This window comes from Aulostomus chinensis, chromosome 9 (genome assembly GCF_037954235.1).
Source record: "Aulostomus chinensis isolate RoL2024-O1b breed Wild chromosome 9, RoL_Achi_v1.0, whole genome shotgun sequence".
Classification (NCBI taxonomy): domain Eukaryota; kingdom Metazoa; phylum Chordata; class Actinopteri; order Syngnathiformes; family Aulostomidae; genus Aulostomus; species Aulostomus chinensis.
Window position 1 is genome coordinate 23,525,985 of NC_141328.1, and position 19,393 is coordinate 23,545,377.

General features: G+C 45.0%; 5 protein-coding genes across 11 annotated transcripts in view; 2 read left to right on the plus strand and 3 right to left on the minus strand.

Moving 5' to 3' along the window:
- Positions 1-1,708: 1,708 nt before the first annotated feature.
- Positions 1,709-2,778, plus strand: LOC147256417 (transcription factor HES-5-like). The gene is made up of 2 exons (XM_086212763.1): positions 1,709-1,782; positions 1,899-2,778. The coding sequence occupies exons 1-2, from the start codon at positions 1,720-1,722 to the stop codon at positions 2,340-2,342; spliced, it is 507 nt and encodes a 168-aa protein (XP_086068889.1). The 5' UTR covers positions 1,709-1,719; the 3' UTR covers positions 2,343-2,778.
- Positions 2,779-3,962: 1,184 nt separating this feature from the next.
- LOC147256418 (transcription factor HES-5-like) lies at positions 3,963-5,882 on the minus strand. Its single transcript, XM_086212764.1, has 2 exons — positions 5,050-5,882; positions 3,963-4,935 (listed from the first exon to the last, which is right to left on the minus strand). The coding sequence occupies exons 1-2, from the start codon at positions 5,149-5,151 to the stop codon at positions 4,486-4,488; spliced, it is 552 nt and encodes a 183-aa protein (XP_086068890.1). The 5' UTR covers positions 5,152-5,882; the 3' UTR covers positions 3,963-4,485.
- Positions 5,883-9,146: 3,264 nt separating this feature from the next.
- LOC147256419 (transcription factor HES-5-like) lies at positions 9,147-10,474 on the minus strand. Its single transcript, XM_086212765.1, has 2 exons — positions 10,351-10,474; positions 9,147-10,246 (listed from the first exon to the last, which is right to left on the minus strand). Exons 1-2 carry the CDS (start codon positions 10,411-10,413, stop codon positions 9,788-9,790), a joined length of 522 nt encoding a protein of 173 aa, XP_086068891.1. The 5' UTR covers positions 10,414-10,474; the 3' UTR covers positions 9,147-9,787.
- A 2,569-nt stretch (positions 10,475-13,043) lies between these two features.
- On the plus strand, positions 13,044-14,078 carry LOC147256420 (uncharacterized). Its single transcript, XM_086212501.1, has 2 exons — positions 13,044-13,216; positions 13,440-14,078. Exons 1-2 carry the CDS (start codon positions 13,044-13,046, stop codon positions 13,678-13,680), a joined length of 414 nt encoding a protein of 137 aa, XP_086068627.1. The 3' UTR covers positions 13,681-14,078.
- A 432-nt stretch (positions 14,079-14,510) lies between these two features.
- Positions 14,511-19,393, minus strand: part of ubr4 (ubiquitin protein ligase E3 component n-recognin 4) — a 45,141-nt gene continuing 40,258 nt past the window's right edge. For all 7 annotated transcript variants that reach the window (XM_086214367.1, XM_086214366.1, XM_086214364.1 and 4 more), the window contains 13 exons: positions 19,133-19,249; positions 18,824-19,014; positions 18,542-18,715; positions 18,357-18,456; positions 18,010-18,228; positions 17,815-17,928; positions 17,590-17,732; positions 17,334-17,459; positions 17,059-17,253; positions 16,715-16,939; positions 16,490-16,580; positions 16,159-16,321; positions 14,511-16,073 (listed from right to left, as the gene is read on the minus strand). In XM_086214367.1, the coding sequence (XP_086070493.1) occupies positions 16,009-16,073; positions 16,159-16,321; positions 16,490-16,580; positions 16,715-16,939; positions 17,059-17,253; positions 17,334-17,459; positions 17,590-17,732; positions 17,815-17,928; positions 18,010-18,228; positions 18,357-18,456; positions 18,542-18,715; positions 18,824-19,014; positions 19,133-19,249 (1,923 nt within the window). In that variant the 3' untranslated portion in view covers positions 14,511-16,008. The remainder of the gene's footprint in view (positions 16,074-16,158; positions 16,322-16,489; positions 16,581-16,714; positions 16,940-17,058; positions 17,254-17,333; positions 17,460-17,589; positions 17,733-17,814; positions 17,929-18,009; positions 18,229-18,356; positions 18,457-18,541; positions 18,716-18,823; positions 19,015-19,132; positions 19,250-19,393) is intronic.

Below are 19,393 nucleotides of genomic sequence, written 5' to 3' on the forward strand. Positions count from 1 at the left end.
TTAAGGCTTTTTTTTGGTAAGCTTGCTTAATTTAACAAATGTATGAGAAATAAATGCATCAGAGAAGAAAATCTATCTTGTATAAATGCTGTTGTATATTTTGAGATTTTAATATGATAAAATAACTCTGCAAATGTCACTTTGAGTGATCAAATTAAGTGATTCTCAGCAAGCGTCACCATGACGTAATATCTCATTAAATACATTAGATAAAGGCACAATTGACCTGTTTTGTGTCTTTGTGCATGTATACACACACACACACACACACACACACACACACACACACACACACTGTGCTGCTGTTAGCTGTTGTTAGAGAGAAGAGATGAAAAGGCCTTTTGTGGGTGGGAGGTCAGCCCATTGACGAGTAGATGTGTGAGTAGAGTCCGAGGCTGGCGTTCCCACAGTCTGTCTGTCCACTCACAGCCTCATGGGCTCAGTCAACAACCGAAGTGTGCCACGGCTGAACAAGCAGCACTTTTATTGAACTGCAGTAAACACTTTACTTCACAAGCTGTTTGATCCGAGGCGTTTCACAAAACAAGTCATAACCATTCAACATCTAAAACAAGTCCATCATCTGGGAGTCACACAACAGGACTCACCCACACGGTCCAAATGTTCTCCAAAATCCTGGAGTGGGGTGGGACACCAAAGCTGTTGCACAGACCAGAAACTGAAATATGTATAAGTGTTGGCAAAACCTTGGTTGCACAGTTCACACCCTAGACAGTCACCTGAGTATGTGTATTTACTGTATTTTATTGGACAGACAACATTAATATTTCATTAAATATTACATTGTACCTCATTTATAAAAAACTTGTCCCTCTAAGCAACAGTTCACCACCTGGGGGGTCTAATGTGGGTCTAAATATCATTTCTGAGGGTCCCAAATGGTTCTATGAGAGAAAAATCTCTTTTACACTGGGTTTTGGGGTTTTTTTTGGTTTGTTTTTTACCCATCTACTGCCTGTAACTGTGACATTTCTTGTCCAGGGACAGACTGAATTAAGTGCATGAGTCAAATGTAGTATAAATTACTGTTCCTAAACTAATAACTTTAAATTATGTGGCTATACTCTATTATTTCTATGTGACAGAATATCTTTCTTCACATTAGTCTTTCAGCCTGAAGTCCACATGTTGACAGTGATACTGCGTTTGCGGAAATAAACCTTTAACATTAAAGCCATAACGGAAGAATCATTCTCACAGCGAGCACCCAAAATAAAGCAAAGCATGGGGGTTGGGACTTGTGAAGGTTAAAAGCCGCTGTTTAAAATTGTTTTTGATGTTTTTATATCAAGAATAGCATGTGAAAACCATGCAGACTGAAATAATCCAATTTCAGTGTAACTGAAGGATTTAATGAATGTACATCAAATTACATCTGCGCTCGTTTTTATGTCGCTTCATTACTGCCTCTCTGGGGCCACATCAGGAGCTTCTGTGTGATTCCCTTGTGTGGCTGGAGTGTGAGATAAACACACACCTCCGATAACAGACCGTCATCAGTGTGATATATATCTTGGGAAAGGTTTTATCTCTCCTGCTCAGCCGATGTGAGCTCCACCTCTAAGTTATTGATGTGTGTCCTATTGTGACAGGCCCCAGCACCAGCAGGTCACATGGGCCTGTTATGCTAATCCCCCTCTATAAATGGGGAGGCTGACTCCTCCGCTCAGATCAAAGCAGACCTCCACTGACTCAGACATGGCTCCCTGCTCCTCCAGCTCTACCCACCACATCAGGGTGTCTGAGAGAGACAACCTCAAAGTGAGTATTGGAGGGATTTCTATTAGATTTTTTCCCCCCATCTCATTTCAATGATAAGTATGTGATTATTGTTGAGTTTGAATCATGTGCTGACCTACTTGTCTCCTCCTCCTCAGTTAAGAAAACCTATCGTGGAGAAAATGCGCAGAGATCGCATCAACAGCTGCATCGAGCAGCTCAAGATCATCCTGGAGAAAGAATTCCACAAGCAAGAGCCCAACTCCAAGCTGGAGAAAGCCGACATCCTGGAGATGACCGTCAGTTTCCTGAGGCAGCAGCTGCAGCCGGGCCTCAGTCCCAGCGACTACAGCCGCGGCTACTCTCACTGCTGGAGGGACTCTCTGCACTTCCTGTCTGCGGGCTCCCCCACAGAGGGCTCCCCCACAGAGGCCTCCGCCACTCGTCTGCAGGACCTCCAGCAGCAGCAGCAGCAGCAGCTCCTCCAGGTGCAAAGAGCCAACTGCTCCTCCCCAGTCTGCTGCACCCTCAGAGGCACCACCCTGCAAGACAGCAGCAGCAGCAGCAGCAGCAGCAGAGGTGGTGTGTGGAGACCCTGGTAGAGACGAGGACACACACAGACACAGAGACCTGAGGGGGCTTCACCCTCCCTCACTATGTAGGAAATATTCATTTCCAGCCTGCTGCTCCTGGTGGGATTCCTTATTGTCTCATCACATTGATGGGCAGCTAGTAAAAGCTAGAGCTCTCACCCTATCGAGGACGCTCCTGCTTTGACTTTGATTCACCTTTGACCTTTGCTTTGGTTTTTGAGGTTGTGAGTGATGATGTTTTTGTCTAAACGCCTCAAGGTGTCACTGAGGTGGTTTTATTGTTTCATCACATTGATGAGAGGATGTGTACTAACTAGGTTATCTAGAATATTGATGTCATCGCACACGAGCACGTGCGGTGAACAGAATCTCTGCAGGCCTCGGTGAGGTTATTGTCTGTGTTTGGTTCCATCTTGTAACTGAAAAGTATTCACTATGTGAATGAATAAACTGACGAAAATATATTCCACATGATGTCTCCTATCACTTATTTAATAGAGACAGACAGTTAGTGTGTGTGTGTGTGTGTGTGTGTGTGTGTGTGTGCGTGCGTGCGTGCGTGTGTGTGTGCGCGCGCGAGAGAGAGAGAGCTGTGTAATAACACTTGGTGCTTAGAGATTATTGTTCTTAAGATGCTTCACAAAGGAGAAATAACTGAAATAAACAGAAATTTGAAGGAAAAAAAACCCAAGGAAGGAGAGTCAGCAGGGGTCAGGGGTTTTCGGCGGTTGTGAAAGGTGTGTTTGAATGTGGAGAGAGAAGAACAATCTCAAATGGTTTTAGGAAAGATGGTGAAAACATGTTGGTTTGTCCTTGAATTTCTTCTGTCAGAGGTTCATTCAGTTGTGGAACCAGCCAGGTTCCCCCAAAAGAACACAAAACAGTTCTGGATTTGTAAAAATACAGTTCATCAGTCAATTTGACAAAATTTGTTAAAAGCGACATTGCCGAAGTTTTTATGTTTCTCTGCCATTATGTAACAACACTAAGAAGGTATTTAGTTCTGAACGGTGTGGGTTTTTTTTTTATCAGTTGAAGGTATAATTTAGTCACGAGTTTGTGCTTATTAATTGTCATCAGGGGTTGTCTTTTTTCAAAGTCTCAATTTAAAAAAATTTTTTATTTTTTTTTATTCTCAAATATCTCCCTCAGTATTCTGAAGTACCCTGAGGAGTACACATACCTCCGAGGAAACACTGACCTTGGACACTGAATACTTTTTCTTGCTATCATCTGTGTTTTCTTGACATTTTTACTTCCTTGACCCGACCTTTCGTTGTCATTTTAGTACATTTTGACGCACTGTTAGTGCACATACAGTCACTTCTTAGCTGGGGTAGAACTAGATTCTACTTCAGTGGGTTCTAAAGTAATAATCATTGAAATAAATGCTGTCCTGTTAGAGGACTGCAATGACAATTTACATAATGATGTCAAGTTTCGTATGAAATCGCAGACAAGATGTCACATGACAGAAATACAGGAGCTCAGGACAGCTTTAAAATAAAGTTTTCCATTCTAAGAGTGTGTTTAGCTCGCTGTGTTCCTGGTGTTGTGGAGTAAAAACATGGAAGTCAGCAGATTTTTTTTTAATGATTGTATCTTTTATTGTTAATTGTCATACAAAAAGGGTCTTAAGAGCTTTAAATGTGATAACAGAAAAGAAATATCAACATCTCATCACAATATGCCAACACACACGTCCGTGCGCATGCACACACACACACACATACACACAAACACACACACACACACACCATAATCACGCATAATATTTCAGATTTGGCATAGCTAATTCCAAGAAAGAGAAATATTCTCAACACACGCGGTCAGAAGAACACAGTATGGTGGATGAACACTGTAACGTCAAGCAGACCAGAGATCAACTCCACTGGAGTAAACAAAAGCATCATCACTAACAACCGACTTCCAGCTTCAAACGAAAACATCAAAGCAAAGGTCAAAGGTGAATCAAAGTCAAAGCAGGAGCGTCCTCGATAGGGTGAGAGCTCTAGCTTTTACTAGCTGTCCATCAATATGATGAGACAATAAGGAATCCCACCAGGAGCAGCAGGCTGGAAATGAATATTTCCTACATAGTGAGGGAGGGTGAAGCCCCCTCAGGTCTCTGTGTCTGTGTGTGTCCTCGTCTCTACCAGGGTCTCCACACACCACCTCTGCTGCTGCTGCTGCTGCTGCTGCTGCTGCTGTCTTGCAGGGTGGTGCCTCTGAGGGTGCAGCAGACTGGGGAGGAGCAGTTGGCTCTTTGCACCTGGAGGAGCTGCTGCTGCTGCTGCTGCTGGAGGTCCTGCAGACGAGTGGCAGAGGCCTCTGTGGGGGAGCCCTCTGTGGGGGAGCCCGCAGACAGGAAGTGCAGAGAGTCCCTCCAGCAGTGAGAGTAGCCGCGGCTGTAGTCGCTGGGACTGAGGCCCGGCTGCAGCTGCTGCCTCAGGAAACTGACGGTCATCTCCAGGATGTCGGCTTTCTCCAGCTTGGAGTTGGGCTCTTGCTTGTGGAATTCCTTCTCCAGGATGATCTTGAGCTGCTCGATGCAGCTGTTGATGCGATCTCTGCGCATTTTCTCCACGATAGGTTTTCTTAACTGAGGAGGAGGAGACAAGTAGGTCAGCACATGATTCAAACTCAACAACAATCACATACTTATCATTGAAATGAGATGGGGGGAAAATCTAATAGAAATCCCTCCAATACTCACTTTGAGGTTGTCTCTCTCAGACACCTGGATGTGGTGGGTAGAGCTGGAGGAGCAGGGAGCCATGTCTGAGCTTCTTCTGCACAGTAATGTTGGTTCTGACATCTCTGGAGGAGCTGCTCCTCTTTTTATAGGGAGACATTAGCATGACAAAGGCATGTGGCTCAGGCCGTCCTGGGGTTCCCACACTCTGACCAGTGGGATTCCCACCACCACAATAAAGGACACGTCAATAACTCAAGAGGCGATGTATCAGTGCTGGACGTGGTTCCCAAGATAAGCAACAGGTGATGACCACTTTATCAAAACCATCATCTGAGATTCTATCTGAGAATTCAATCTTTGGATGCAAATAAAAACTGAAAAGACATGAGACATGAGAGCAGCTTCAAAGGAGGGCGGCTGCAATTAAACACCAAATTCCTCACTGCAGTAAAACAATTTAAGCTGAAGGGTCTTCTCTTCAAAGAGAGAGACCTTCCCTCCAAAAAGCGCTGGGACATTTGGTTAATGATGCCGAAATAAACTGCAGGCTTAAGAGGAGGGAGAAGAAGAAGGAAGGAAGGAGCAGACGTCCACCTGTTGCTTGAGCTCGTTACACGTTTCCTTCCTTCGCGAGGAAGGTGTCAACATAAACATCAGCGCACGAGGAGACCGCATCAAAGGCGGCCGCTGTCCCGGTTATCAGGTGTGAACGCACGTTCCACGGCGCGAGACTAGAGACCGCGTGCGGAGGGCACGCTCCGAGACCCAGCGTGACTTTTATGTTTTGTTGATCTTCTAATTAGAATCAGACAGAGACCTGATGATGCCCGCCGACACGTGTTTGACGAGGAAGAAAGTCACGTGACTACCACCTCCACTTCACGGAGCCTGCACGAGGAAACTGGAATCAAGAATAGATTTCCATTGCAGACCTCGTTTACATTTGACCTTTGAAGAAAAAAAAAAAGAAGGCAGCTCAGAATGGAGTTAAAAATATAAGTAAAACCATGCAATTAGACTTTTTGACTGACTTTATTTCAAACGTTTTAAATCAGAAAATGAAATTGTAAATTTACGAACAAAACGTGGATAACCGATAAAAGTTAGCAAGCAATTTTGTTGTCTTAAAAAAAAAAAACATTTTATAAGTCTATACTAATGTTCAAAACTTTATTCATTTACGTTTGGTTTTAATTATTAAATTTATTGAAATGTTTTACATGCACTTCTATCTAGATATTAATGATGTGCATCTGCTTTCCCAAAACTGCTGGGATGGCTGACACCTTGTGATGACTCAGCACCAAATTCGAATAGAACAGAATAGAATAAACCTTTATTATCATTGCAGGATGCAAGTGCTGTGCAACGAAATTTAGCTATGGCTCTGTACAACAGTGCAATTACTGTTTCACCTACAAAATGAAAAAAAAGAATTGTTTTAGTGCCAGTGAATGCACCACCAAAATATGTGAGCGAGGAGGAGGATCTTGAGTGGAGGACAGAGTGTGTCATGTTGTTTTAAATCATATTCATTTGTATGAAACTGATTTAGGTTTGTATTTTGAAGCCAAACTTGATTAACCGTCCAAACTGAATGTTGCGTTGCTTTTAGACACACAACATCCGCAGCACCCTTACATCACCATGCTCTTGTTTTCCTGGTGCGCAATAAATGAACTGTGTCAAATGAGTGTCAAGTTAATGGCTTCATGAGGGGCTGGCGTTGTGCCTCCGGGGGCCTCCGTCACTGGCTGGCCCCCAGATGTGAGTGCAGTGTGAGTAGTCGTGCCTCTTCAGGTTCCCACCAGTTCCCAACATCAGGGTAAATGAGCTACAAAAGCCGCGCCGCTCCTCAGTGCTCCGCTGGGAATGTTAATTGATCTTTTGTTGCAGGACAAACAGAAACTCAGTGTCCTGCGCCATCTGGGAAAAATCAAGTCGGCTGTTTACACCGCCCTGAACAGAGGAGTCTGCCTGCCCTCTCCTCTGTTACAACTCCCTTAATTTCAGGTTTAAGCAGCCCGTAATAAGCCACTCAAAGCATTCATTAAGTCAAATAAGTAATGCCACAGCCAGCCCATTACAAGGTTGAAAACTACCGAGCATCAATCTTCAACGGCCGACTTGAAAATGTTTTGAATACAAATCACAAATGTGAAAATCTTAACCGATAATCGCGCAAGAGAGCGGGAACGATCATTTTCATGCCACCTGCCTCTTTACCACAAACTCTGCTGAATTCAATTCAGATTTAAAATAATGGCAGCAACTGACAGTGTAGCGAGAGCAATGTGGAGTCAGAAGAGAGCCTCACAACCGTACATTTATCTAGAACCAGCTTGCCTCATGGGGAAGGAACGTGAAGGAGAGTTAAAGGGAGACAAAATGCTGCATTCAGTGATATAAAAGGTTTTTAGATATTTAGCGAACAGTTAAACAAACTAAACTGTTTTATAGTTTCAAGCAATGTAATTCATCCAGAGCAGAAAGTGTGTGAAAGTGTGCATCAGGCTTGTGCACCTGCAACACTTCCCCGTAAAGATAGTTAAGATAGTAAACAACAACATTTGTTCTTCCCTCTTCTCGTCTCTCTCGTCATCACTGTGGAATTCAGAAACTGTCAATCTCCTGAGCCACACACTCTCCTGGCTTCTGACTGATTCCATTGTTGACATGTTTGTGTGAGGTTGTGCCTCCCGTGAAAGTTAGTGTGCACTACACAACTGCTGGGGTCCTTTGTGTACAAGAGTGTGTGAAGACGAGTTCCCCTCCCACTAGCAGGGCTCCTGAATTCCTGCCATAAAGTCTCGGCCATCGCTCAGACTCGCGGCGGCACAGAGCGGCTTCCCGTCAGCCATCTCTCTGTGAGTGTGGTATCTCCCGTTTCCCACACTCTGCGTCTATTCACTGGCCCCTAGACAGGAACAATAGAAGTGTGTCTTGTTACACATCACATTAGCCACGGTGTTTGATCTCCTGTTGAAAGGGGGAGGGGAGGCCGACCATCTGGCCCGGGCCAGCTAGACCCTGAGAAAGTCCCGGGAATGCCACATTCCCTACAACTTGTGCACACACAAATACTTGTGAAAGACTTTAGTGGCACTTGAGACATAATTCAAGCATTAGACAGCATGCCACCACCGCGGCCACTACAGAGGCAGGGGTGGCGCCGCCCCACAGTTGGTCCATTGTTGCTAAACACCTGTGCACAAGCAGGGCCAGATGAATGATGGGAAATATTGGGAGGGAAAATATGATGAAGCAAAGATGCACCTGCAGTGACATCACGCATTTCCCTGAACAGCTTTAATTGAGATGTGTTGCACAGATCTCGATCTCAGTGTCGCTCGCTTGATATCGTACACAAAATAGACGTGGATGGTGTGACATAAATCCTTTGTTATTCCAAAGGCTTCGATTTAAAATCTGTAAGTTTTGAAATATCATTTTGAATCTTTGACTGGTGCTAAAAGGTGAAAAACTGGAGCTGCGGTGTTGCATGGCAGCTGTGTTTCGGGCTGTTGGTTCGTCGCACGCTGGTTTCCACATTTTTGGTGGCTCAGAGAAGCAGGCTGCATCCATACAGATGTTTTAGTGACTGAGTCAACAGAAGACTATCAGACTGCATCTGTGTTTGCAGTACTCAAGGTTGTGGTATCAATATTGGACATGAAAACTTGATTCCGATCTATTTATATTTATATTCCTTAAATGTAGTCAAAAAAAAAATCATCTATTTAAATGTGTTGTTCTCACTAGTAGATGAATCATCTTGGCATTTCTCCCCAAAATATTAACTCGCTGACTTGTTTCTGAGACTTAATGTGAGCAGGTGAGGTTAAGATAAGTTGCTGTTGTGCCATAAACTAACAAATGTGGACTAAATTGTAACCCAAATCTCAAATTTCACAATGCAGCAGCCACAGGGTGAAGCAGCTGCTGACAGCTGGGGAAGTCTGAGGCTGCACACCCTCATTCATTCATTCATTCATTCATTCAACCATGAGTGAATGAGGCCACTACTACTCAAAAACTATGAATTTTGTCTTCGGACACTTCAAGCATTCTGTGAATCTCTAAAAGAAAAAAGTAAACACACCTCTGTTGTTCATGTTTGACAAAACTTCATCAGAAGTTTTTTTTTCCATTTATTTTTGTTCAAAGTCAAACTTCTCAGGGAAGCAATTCAACAGATCCTTTTCGTAAAGAAAGATGTCAGCGGTCGATGCCTTTATGAAAGGTAGCAAGAGAAGATGAAAAAAACATCTGTTTAAAGGTTACAACATTCCAGTTGCAACAGACCCACACACAGACCAAATAATGGTTACACACAGTCATAATAAAGAATAATCATAGCATGATTTACAGTACAGAGTGGATCCATGGGATCCATGTATGGGATGTGGATGGCCAGCAGCAAGCTGGTGACACGTGTCAGTGATACTCAGTATCAAAGTAGTTTCAACCCAATGTGGGTCTCACAAGATCAGAGCAAACACAGTATGAGAGGGTTTCTGTCCCCACAGGAACAATCAACACAGTCAGAGTGAACACTTGAAAATCAAGTGTGTCACACAGTGAACACGTTCAGTAGAACCTGAAACATGTATGTCCTTCCAGACCAACACCAGCACATGGTGCTCACATCAGTGGATCTCCTGCCCAGGCAGGACCAGACAGACTTCAGTGAGTCTATAACATGGGGTCCGTGACTTTCACGGACGTGGTTCTAGTTGTCAGTGGCACCTCCATCCTACCAGGGCCTCCACAGAGCACAGCTGGTGTGGCTCACTCCCTTGCTGGAGGTGACCTGATGGAGTGGTGAGCCAGGAGGGGAGAGGGGGCAGGTGCTGCTCCCGCTGGACACCTGCAGACCCTGGAAGTGGCAGAGCAGCCGCCTGTGAGCCTGAGTTTGGACTTTGCAGTGGGACAGGAAGCTGACAGCCTCCTGCACGCAGTGGGAGTAGCCGTCGCTGGCTGTCATCGTGCCAGAGGATGAACTGGCATGCTGCTGCTGCTGCTGCTGCTGCTGCTGCTGCTTGTGCTGCTGCCAGCCCCTCAGGTAGGCCACGGCCATCTCCAAGATGTCTGCCTTCTCCTGCTTGGAGTCAGGCTGCTGTCTGAGGAACTCAGGACCCAGCAGAGATTTCAGCTGCTCAATGCTTGTGTTGATGCGATCACGCCGCAGCTTCTCCACCATTGGCTTTCTCAGCTGAAAATGAAAAGGGACAAACATTTAGTCCACTTGAACATTGTGAATTTATTTTATATTACAAGAATACAACCTAAGAAGTGAATTCATAGAAGTCTGTTTACCTTGTGAGCTGGAGTCAGGTGATCCTTAGAGAAGTTAACTTGTCCCAAAACAACGGGTGCCATCGTGAGGAAGAGCTGGTGTGCTCGGTTTGAAGAGCCAGGAGAGTCTGAGCTGCCTTCTCCTCTGCCTCGGCCCTGTATTTATACACCCAAATCTCCATATGAATGTGTGGGTCTTGGGCTTGTTGGAGGTTCTCACAGTCCCTCAGCCAATCAGAGCGCTGGGAAGGGCTTTGAGGAACGCAGGGCTGCCACATGCTCAATGAAGTGTTTATAGCCGTGGGGACAATTGAGTGTGTCTCCGGGGAGCAGGTGGAGGAATAGACTGTGAGAGAAAGAGCCTGGGTGGGGTGATGGTGGTGGTGGCGGTGGGTAAGGACGAGGAGGAGTGTGTGTGTGTGTGTGTGGGGGGGGGGGGGGGGGTTGCTGGGAGAGTGACCCAGTGCTTGTGTTGATATGGGAAAGTGATGACCCCAGAGAGAAGCACGCCGCTCTCTCATGTCATCTCCAGCGCCACGTAATTGAGCACAAAGTGCCTCTGCCACCAGGCACACGTGGGTGTTAGAGGGGAGCAGCCCAGAGAAAAGACCAACACGCCGCCACTTCCAGCAGGCTGACATGGCAGACTTCCCTCGCGGGGCTCGGCAACAGTTGAGACGCCTCACTTGCAGTCAACAAAATCAAGATCCTAAAACACATTTTAATATCCTGGGAGGGGGTCTTACATGAGAGCAAGCGGAATCTTTCACATGAGACATTTTTCTTTTTGTCTTTGCTGTATTTTCACATAAAAGCGACACTCAAGTCAACAAAACGAACAACTTTCCCGAGCAAGTTTGACGATTCTCCTGCGTTAATTAGTGCCGATACTACAAAAGTGGCAAAATGATGGATATAACAAAGTAAATAAGTCCCTTATCATTGTTGGGTTGTTGCTAATGTTGCCAGGGAAACTCCTCTGTCAATCAAATCTGAAAAAAAGAGGCTCGCTTCATTTTATTTTAATTTTAATTCTTTAGAGCAGAATATTTTTTTTAGCTGCTAATTATTCTGATGTGCTCCCAAATAAATCATCACAGCATTGTTGGGGTTGTGATAACAGTACCTCAGAGCTGACTCTGGCTTTGTTATCAAGCAGTAGGTCTACGCTCTGATCTGATGCAAGATGATTTAAAGGTAGCTCAGGTATTTCATATCACACACAAGGGAGAATGGATTGATGTAAGATAAGAGAGACGCTGCTTGCAAGATTTCAGTTGTCGTTTTTCACGGTAAAATCCAACCGACGAGGCACGTCCAGTATCGAGGCCGTCGTCTGGAGAGTTGCGGTCAGAGTTGATGGTGGATGATTTCACAAACCTGAGCTACGTCGTACAACGATGACGCGCCATGTCACATCCACACAGGGTTTTTACACTTGTTCAGCTAATGATACGACTTACACGCACTGGTATCAGTTCAGGTGTCACAAACAGTATCATTAAAAACTTGGAACGTCTCCAGTCACAACGCCCTTTTACATTCAAGGTTTCAATGCATATCAAGAGTTAACAAAACAAGAAGAAAAGAAACAGAAGTGAAAAGGTTTAATTTTTGGTGTGAAAAAGACCGTGAAAGTTCTTTTGAAGTTCAGCCTGTCAGCTTCGATTTGATGGCTGATGATCATTTGAAGCGTTACTGAAGTCCAACACACCAAGCGTCTCCACACTCCCACAGCACAAGCTCACACCTCTGGCACACCCCCATAAACCCATGCAGACAGACACACTCTCCTTCAATTTCCCTCACACAAACACACACACACACACACACACACACACGTATACACACACACACACACACACACACACACACCCTCCCACAGCTGCCTGCCGCTGGCCACGTCTCAGTCACACGCTTCTCTCCTGCCTGTGTGGAACGTGGGAGACGCTGTGGTCCTGAGCTTCCCACACTTCAGTGTTAATGACACTGAGGCCGGCTGCACAAAGGAAGTGTGCCCCATTGAACAAAGATTGAGTGACCAACCCCCTCCCAACACACACACACACACACACACACACACACACATACACGGGAACACTGGGCTGTCAACAGGGCTTCCAGGCACACCATCTGGACAGATCGGACGCTATTGTCAGCCAATCAAGCATGGGAGATGCTCACCGTGAGAACTGGAGAGGCTGAAATAGAGACAGAAAGTTGAAGGAGAAGAAGAATAGTGTGTGTGTGTGTGTGTGTGTGTGTGTGTGTGTGTGTGTGTGTGTGTGTGGTGGGAAACTTGGAGTTTTTTTATGTTTGTGATGAATCTAAAATGTGTAGATTCAAAAATAAAAAGTGAATCCAGATTTATTGTTGTTGCACAAGCAGAACCCAAGTAGAACGAGCAGTAAAAAAATTAGACCCCTGTATTTTCAGGTGATTTCACTTCTTTGTGTGCATTTTTTAAAAGTAGAAAGTTGTAGACTTAACATCTCTATCCAGTATTTGGTTGAAAGGATGCCGTCCTCCTGGCAGATGTTGTCCTCCATGTTCCCACCACTCATCAACCCGCTCCTGGTGTAGCGGCTAGGAGACAAGAGGCCACCGAGGGGCCCCTCCCACCTGTTTGTTTGTATTGGGGTCATTGTATCGCACAAATTCAACTAATTTATTCACATCCTCTTGTCAGAAAACTGCTTTGTGATTGGTCAAACATGGTGAGAACCAGCCTCAAATTAAATCGATGGGAGAGCGGCTGGAAGTATAAAAAGGATGAAGGTCTCGGTGGGCGAAATCATCATCCTGAACGCTTCCTGAAGCCGCCGCAGGCCTGGGCAGACGAGACGCCACCTGACTGTGCACTCACCATGAGGGATCAACACACAACGTAAGATTTTCTACAGACTTCCACACCAAAGGTCACGCTGGGGTCAGGAGAATTATAGTCTAGTATTGTCTCTCAACTTATCAATAGGCCTCACACTCACAAGCGCTGACTCATCAGGTTTTGATGCAGATGTGCGATGTGATAATTTGATCATTTAGGTGAACCTGCCCTTTAGATAGGCCTCAACATCTTAATCTAACTGGTCTCTTTTCTCCATCCGCAGCATGTGCAAGATACTGATGCTGGAGAGGAAGTGTACAGACGGAGCAATGAGGGTCCGCTCAGCTCTGGAGAACCAGATCAACTCAGGGATGTGCAGCTCTGACGTGTGGGACAAGACCGTCTCCTTCTTCATGGTGAAGAAAGCCTTGATATTTCATAACGGCTTCACCAAATCCTCCAGGGAGGCCCTGCGGCTCTTTCCGTCTCCTGCTGAGGACGTGGCACCGCTGTGCTGCCAGTAAACGATGGACACCAGGACATGAAAGCACTGAAGCTGCACCGTGACCAGCATTTCGAAATGGGAAAGCCATTTTTAGGTGGATTGTAGCTTTTGAAGCCTATTTCTATATTAAACCCATTTTATTTGGGTGTATGCTCTTCACTGTAGGTGTAGAAGGTGCACACGACCTCCCGTGATTCTTACTGGTGCACAAAATGGTTGTTAAATGTGTTTTTTTTTTTACACCTTAAGCCTTAAAACTTAACACTGGTCACCAAGAGACCTTGTTGTTGAGGTGTTAACTTAAAGCCATATTCCTTTATACAAAGGGGAAATGTTTTTGCTGATACATACTGTATGTTTAATGTTTAAGACATCACAACTGGTGTCGTTATTATTTTTAATGTGTCAATGTCTTACTGGGAGCCTAAAAGGAAATGTACTCTCATTTGTAAGATGAAAATAAACAGTTTTTTTTTTTCTAATTTGGGGAATTATTTCTTCTATATTGCAGCTGGCAGACCAGTTATTTCCTGATGTTAACTATGGCCTGTTCAGTGTTTTGTTTGAACTGTAAATAAGCAGCTACAATTTTATAGCTCACAATTCAGTCTTAAAGGACATCGCCCCCTAGTGGTTTGTATTCATAACATGAAGAGCATTTGCTGTCCTGGCTGTTCTTGAATTTCATTATTGGATAAAAGTGCACGGTCAGGTTCAAAATAGTTAAATAAGTTTTTGGAAATTTAAACCTGTGCTTTTCCTAATGTGACATCATAATCTGAACTGTTAGCACCATTGTGTGCAGGAGTGCGCGTGCTCAGCAGAGAGAACAGAAGAGGTTACCCTGGGTCACATTTAGAATTATTACGGCTTTATTAATCATAAGCTAGATTCAAAAAGCAGACATTCAGCAACATTTGAACAACTGTAGCAGCGGGACGAGGCGAATTAACAAACTGAAGTGAAGTCCACACCATGCATTCAGCGCTCAAGTGTGAGGGATCCATTGTATCTGTACGCTGGAAAGTCGATCAGTGGCTGGAGTCGAAGCTCAGCTGTTTTCCCAAAATCCGTTCCGGGGACTGACACAAGAGTGCTGACAGTGAGTTTCGAGGAGCACAAAGAACTAAGAGAGGCCCGAGAAATTAAAATAGTGGTGGAAAATGAACTGAACAACAAAACCATTAGTCAAAGAAAATAATTGTTAAAGGATATAATGCAGGTCTGCTTTATTATTAATTTAGACAGGTCAGAAATTCATTGCCACAGATGGAATCCAAAATTCACTTCGTCACCAAGGAAAATCTTCACGGACGAAAATAAAACACTTTATTCATCTTTATTTTCCCTGTTATGCTTCTGAGGTTGATAAAAGAACCTTAATCATCATACACACTAAAGGAAAAAAAAACAAAAAAACAAAACAAAAACCTTCCCCCCCAAAATTCCATCACTCAAATTCCAGTTAGAACCTACATGAAGACCAAACAGCAAAAGCCCTGAAGAAAAGGAGCTTGCAAACCATGTGAAACGAAAACCTGCCATTTTAAAAAGCTCTGACCAAAAAAACCCCAAAACAAAAACTAAAAAAATAACCCCAACAAGCCAAAGAAACAAAAAAAGGAAAACAAGATAAAATCAAATGCCACGCTCATGATGTAGTGGGTCACATCCCAAAACATTGTAGTTACCTTATTTATTCACTTCAACAGGAGGTGAAGGCGGGGATTTTGAAAAAGTCACCAAAAATGTGCCTCTAAAACGGAATTCCCATCAGTTTTTGGACCGTAGACCCTTTTCACAGCAGCCAAGCACAGGTACACACAACTGCATTAATAATGGTCCCCTTCTGTCTAGTGTGTCACGGCCAATGCAGTGATTATCATGCACAACCCCAGCACCTGAGGCCAACCTAAATGAACAGGGCCATAATTACTGTTGACTGTGTTTATCCGGTTCCCAGCAGTCAGAATGGCTGCTGTGAAAAGGTCCAACTAGATTGTCTTTTCTCGTTTATCTCTGGCCTTGAGCTTGTCCTCGAATTTGAATCAGACGGTGTAAATTCTGTTCTAGTGTGTCGCCCTTCCTCTTGCTCAATAGCACTGTGCATTTGTGTTACATATTATATACCGTAGTTGTGGCCGTAAGTGGATGATTTTGAAACTACAAATGGTTTCTGCTTGTTTGAGGACATCATGTGTGGGAGGGAGGTGAGTAGGAAGCATGGTGTATATACGTTGTGCCTGTGTTATCAGTGTGTAAAAAGAGAAAAACAATTTGGTAGGTGTCCCCACGTTATTTGAAGGGTGGTTGTATTTTGGAGGGTGTGTGGTGGCGAGGTGGGCCGTCAAGGTAAAGAGTTCAACAAGTCCTGCAGGAAGAGGTCCGGGTCAGCGATATCAGAGAGGAGACCTGGAACACAACGGTTTAAAGTTTTAGACCTGGCAACCAAGAGTTTTTCGGTGCAGTGGGAGAAAAGGATGAAGGCGATACTGACCAACAACATCAAAGAACTCTGACAAGGATTCAGCGGGCATGAGTTCATCCTGGAAGGCCCTGAGCACGCGCTCCGAGGCTTCGTAGATGGGCATGTCATTATGGCGGACATATTCGGCCAGCGAGAAGGACCAGCCCCCCTCTGTGTTACTGGTGGGTACTTTCTGCACAGACAACAAGCAGAGACGCAAAAGTGATCAGTCGGTCGTGAGCCCGCTACAACCACCCATCCGCAGCAATCACAGCTGATGGAGGCATCGGAACACCTATCACAATCGGCTCTAATGAGGTTCTGCAGCATCAATTTGTCCAGAGTGGTTGTGAAGTTGTACCCTGAACATGTCGTAGACAAGATCCACCAGGCCCCAGAAGAGAAGTGGCGAGCGATAGACTGCATATTCCTTTGGTGCTTTATCTGTGAGTCTGATGACAAAGAGGAAGGAGACAATGAGCGAAGATGCAGCTTTATAGATAAACGTATATAAACACTCCTTCAGCAGTATTAATACAGTGAACTTAGCACCAGGTGTCAGTTGTGAAATGAGGAGGGTACGAACTTGTTGGTGCCGACTGCTGAGACTTTGCGTGCGTGTGCATTGACCAGGAGTCTTCGTAGGAAGTATATCCGTGAAGTCCTCCAGCGCTCAGGAGGCATGATGTGCATGGCCAAGATGGTGAAATAGTGTGGTCCTTCAACCTCATATGAACTCTCCACCCACTTCTCACAGGGCTGCTCCTGGAAACTCTGCAGGTTCTTCTCCTCCCGGGATGTAGCCCTTGTGCTGCAGTGGGAGATGAGGGTGGAAATACACAGTGATGAGTGCACCGCTGTCCCATTATTGTGTTTCTTTGCTATTCTTTGGGGGGGAATATTTGACTGTACAGGTTGATGGCTACATACGTATTGAGTACGTAGAGCACAGTGTGGATGATGTAGGGGATGAGGTGGATGTTGCTCTCTCGGCCACCTCCTCCGGTGTCCACGCTGAACGATTGTTCAGTAGCAAAGCGAAGGAACAGCAGTTTGGTATCGTGGATGTTGAGTTGGTAGGTGGGCTCCCGCTGGCCTGTGCACTCCTGCAGATATGTGTTGTGCCTGTGTGGCAGAGTAAAGGGGTCATCACTGTGAGCCAAAGTGAAACTCTTGCCTGTTATAGAAAGGATGTGTGTCTTTACCTTGCTAAACATGTAGCAAAAGCTGATTCTGGCACATGTGGCCCCCACACAGGAAGCAGTCCATTGCACTTGGTGTTGGCATTCTGGAGAGCAGCACTCTCCCACTCCTCTCGCCCACGTGCCAATCTGCCCCGGGGAACGCAAACATACAAAAACTCACAATTACACTAAATGACAAGTGAGATTTGAGTGAAGAATGAGTCGTAAATGTAAGTATTAAAAATGTAAGCTGGTAAGCGGGGGGGTGTGAATGTACCTGACAGCTGCCAGATGGCAGTCGTAGTGGACTATGTTAAAGTGCGACACAGTGCTGTAGCCCTGCTGCTTACGAGGTTTGTTTTCAAAGTCTTCCAAGGCCACTCGCTTTGTGAAAGTGTAAATGCCCAGGACCTTGGTGGGCTGGGATATAAGAGAAGTACGAAAATGTTAATTAATAAAAAAAGACTTAATCCAAACCAGAAAATGTCACAAGATCTTGTACCTGGAACTTGTAACCTTCTCTACAGATGCAGCACGTCAAGCCTGGTTCCTCTATCAGCTCCTCCATTTGCTTCAACAGTGAGGTCTTGGTCACCACCTGACCCTTCTCATTGGTCTGGAAGCACATGATAAAAATCCTCAGCATTTTGTGCCACTGAGGGTGAAACAAAGTGGCAACAGAGGAAGGAGAGCGTACCGTCATGCCCAGAGTTCCTAAGGCCTTCTGTCTCATGGCCATAGCCATACGCTTCTTCTCTGCTCTGGTCTCCCTGCGGGCAGCTTCAATCTTTAGATTGACATCGCTGTGTTCCCTCAGAGCTTCCAGCAGGTTTTCTGCTAGTGTGCCAATGCCTTCGTCACTGGATACCTGCTCCAGCTTGTGCAAGTTGGTTATTGAATCATTGCCGATCAGCACCTAGACAGAGGACAAGAACATATCCAATCATTCTAATAGTTGGACGACACTTCTCTGGGTTTCTCTACTCAACATACAGTTTCTTGGAACTGTCCTGAGTTATCAGCTTAAGAGAAAGCTTTCATTACCTGTGTGGGGGGATGCTGGGTCGCCAAACCACGGAGCAATCTGAGAATGAAAGGTAGGGCTGGTCGAGACAGGAACTTCTTCCAGACATCTGCGTCCAGACTAGAACAAGAAGACAACAGTTAGCCAGATGCATTTCATTGTATCAAAAGGTTGTGATGAGCACTTCAAACTGAAGGACACATACTTTTTGGCATTTGGGATATGCTTCTTCATGTAATCCAGGGCACTCTGTGTGATTCCTTTCTGGAGAATAAGATCTTTCAGCTGATGGCCATTGCTGTTGTTTTTGATTCCAGCCGCAATTTTACAGAAGCAATCCAAAAACACTTTGTCATCTGCGCTATGTTCTTCGTCATACCTTCAAGAACAAAAGCAGGTTTAAGTTTTATTTAATGCAGAAGGCACAACTTGATCTCGAATGACTCCATGTATTTGCTAGTGGAAGTGAAAGCTGAGTGATGCCCACTTGTCAAAGCTGCAACAGGGTTTGAAGCGCTCCACCAGGATCCTCATCTTTTCCAGCTCACCGAAGGACAGGTAGGGGATGATGCGCAGCAGACCCTGCAGTACGCTGGGGTTGGAGCGCACGAACGGGGTGTTGATCTGGTCTAACAACATGACCAGCTGATCTTTGTCTCCAGTGAGCAGCAGGTTACCCTGAAACAAAACCCAACCAGCCCAGGTTTACAACATACTGCTTGTTTGTAGTGGAATCACGATGCCCAAGATTTATAATGTCTTTCCTCGAAGGGCTGAATGTGGTTTCGATGTTTACCTTGTCCTCTGAAATCTCTGCGTTGGCTTCATCCAGAATGATCTCCATGATGCTCAGGACTTGCTCTGCTATTGAAGCTCCACCACTGTCTTTACTCTCCTGTTCTGCTACCAAAGCCTAAAAGATAATGTTTAAGTGAAGACATACCGTAAAAAAAAAAAAGAAAGAATCTAATTTGTTATGAAAGCCAGTCTAAGAATGACAGACCAACATGTCAATAAAATAAAACCTGTCGTTCACTCCAGTATTTCTCTGCACCTC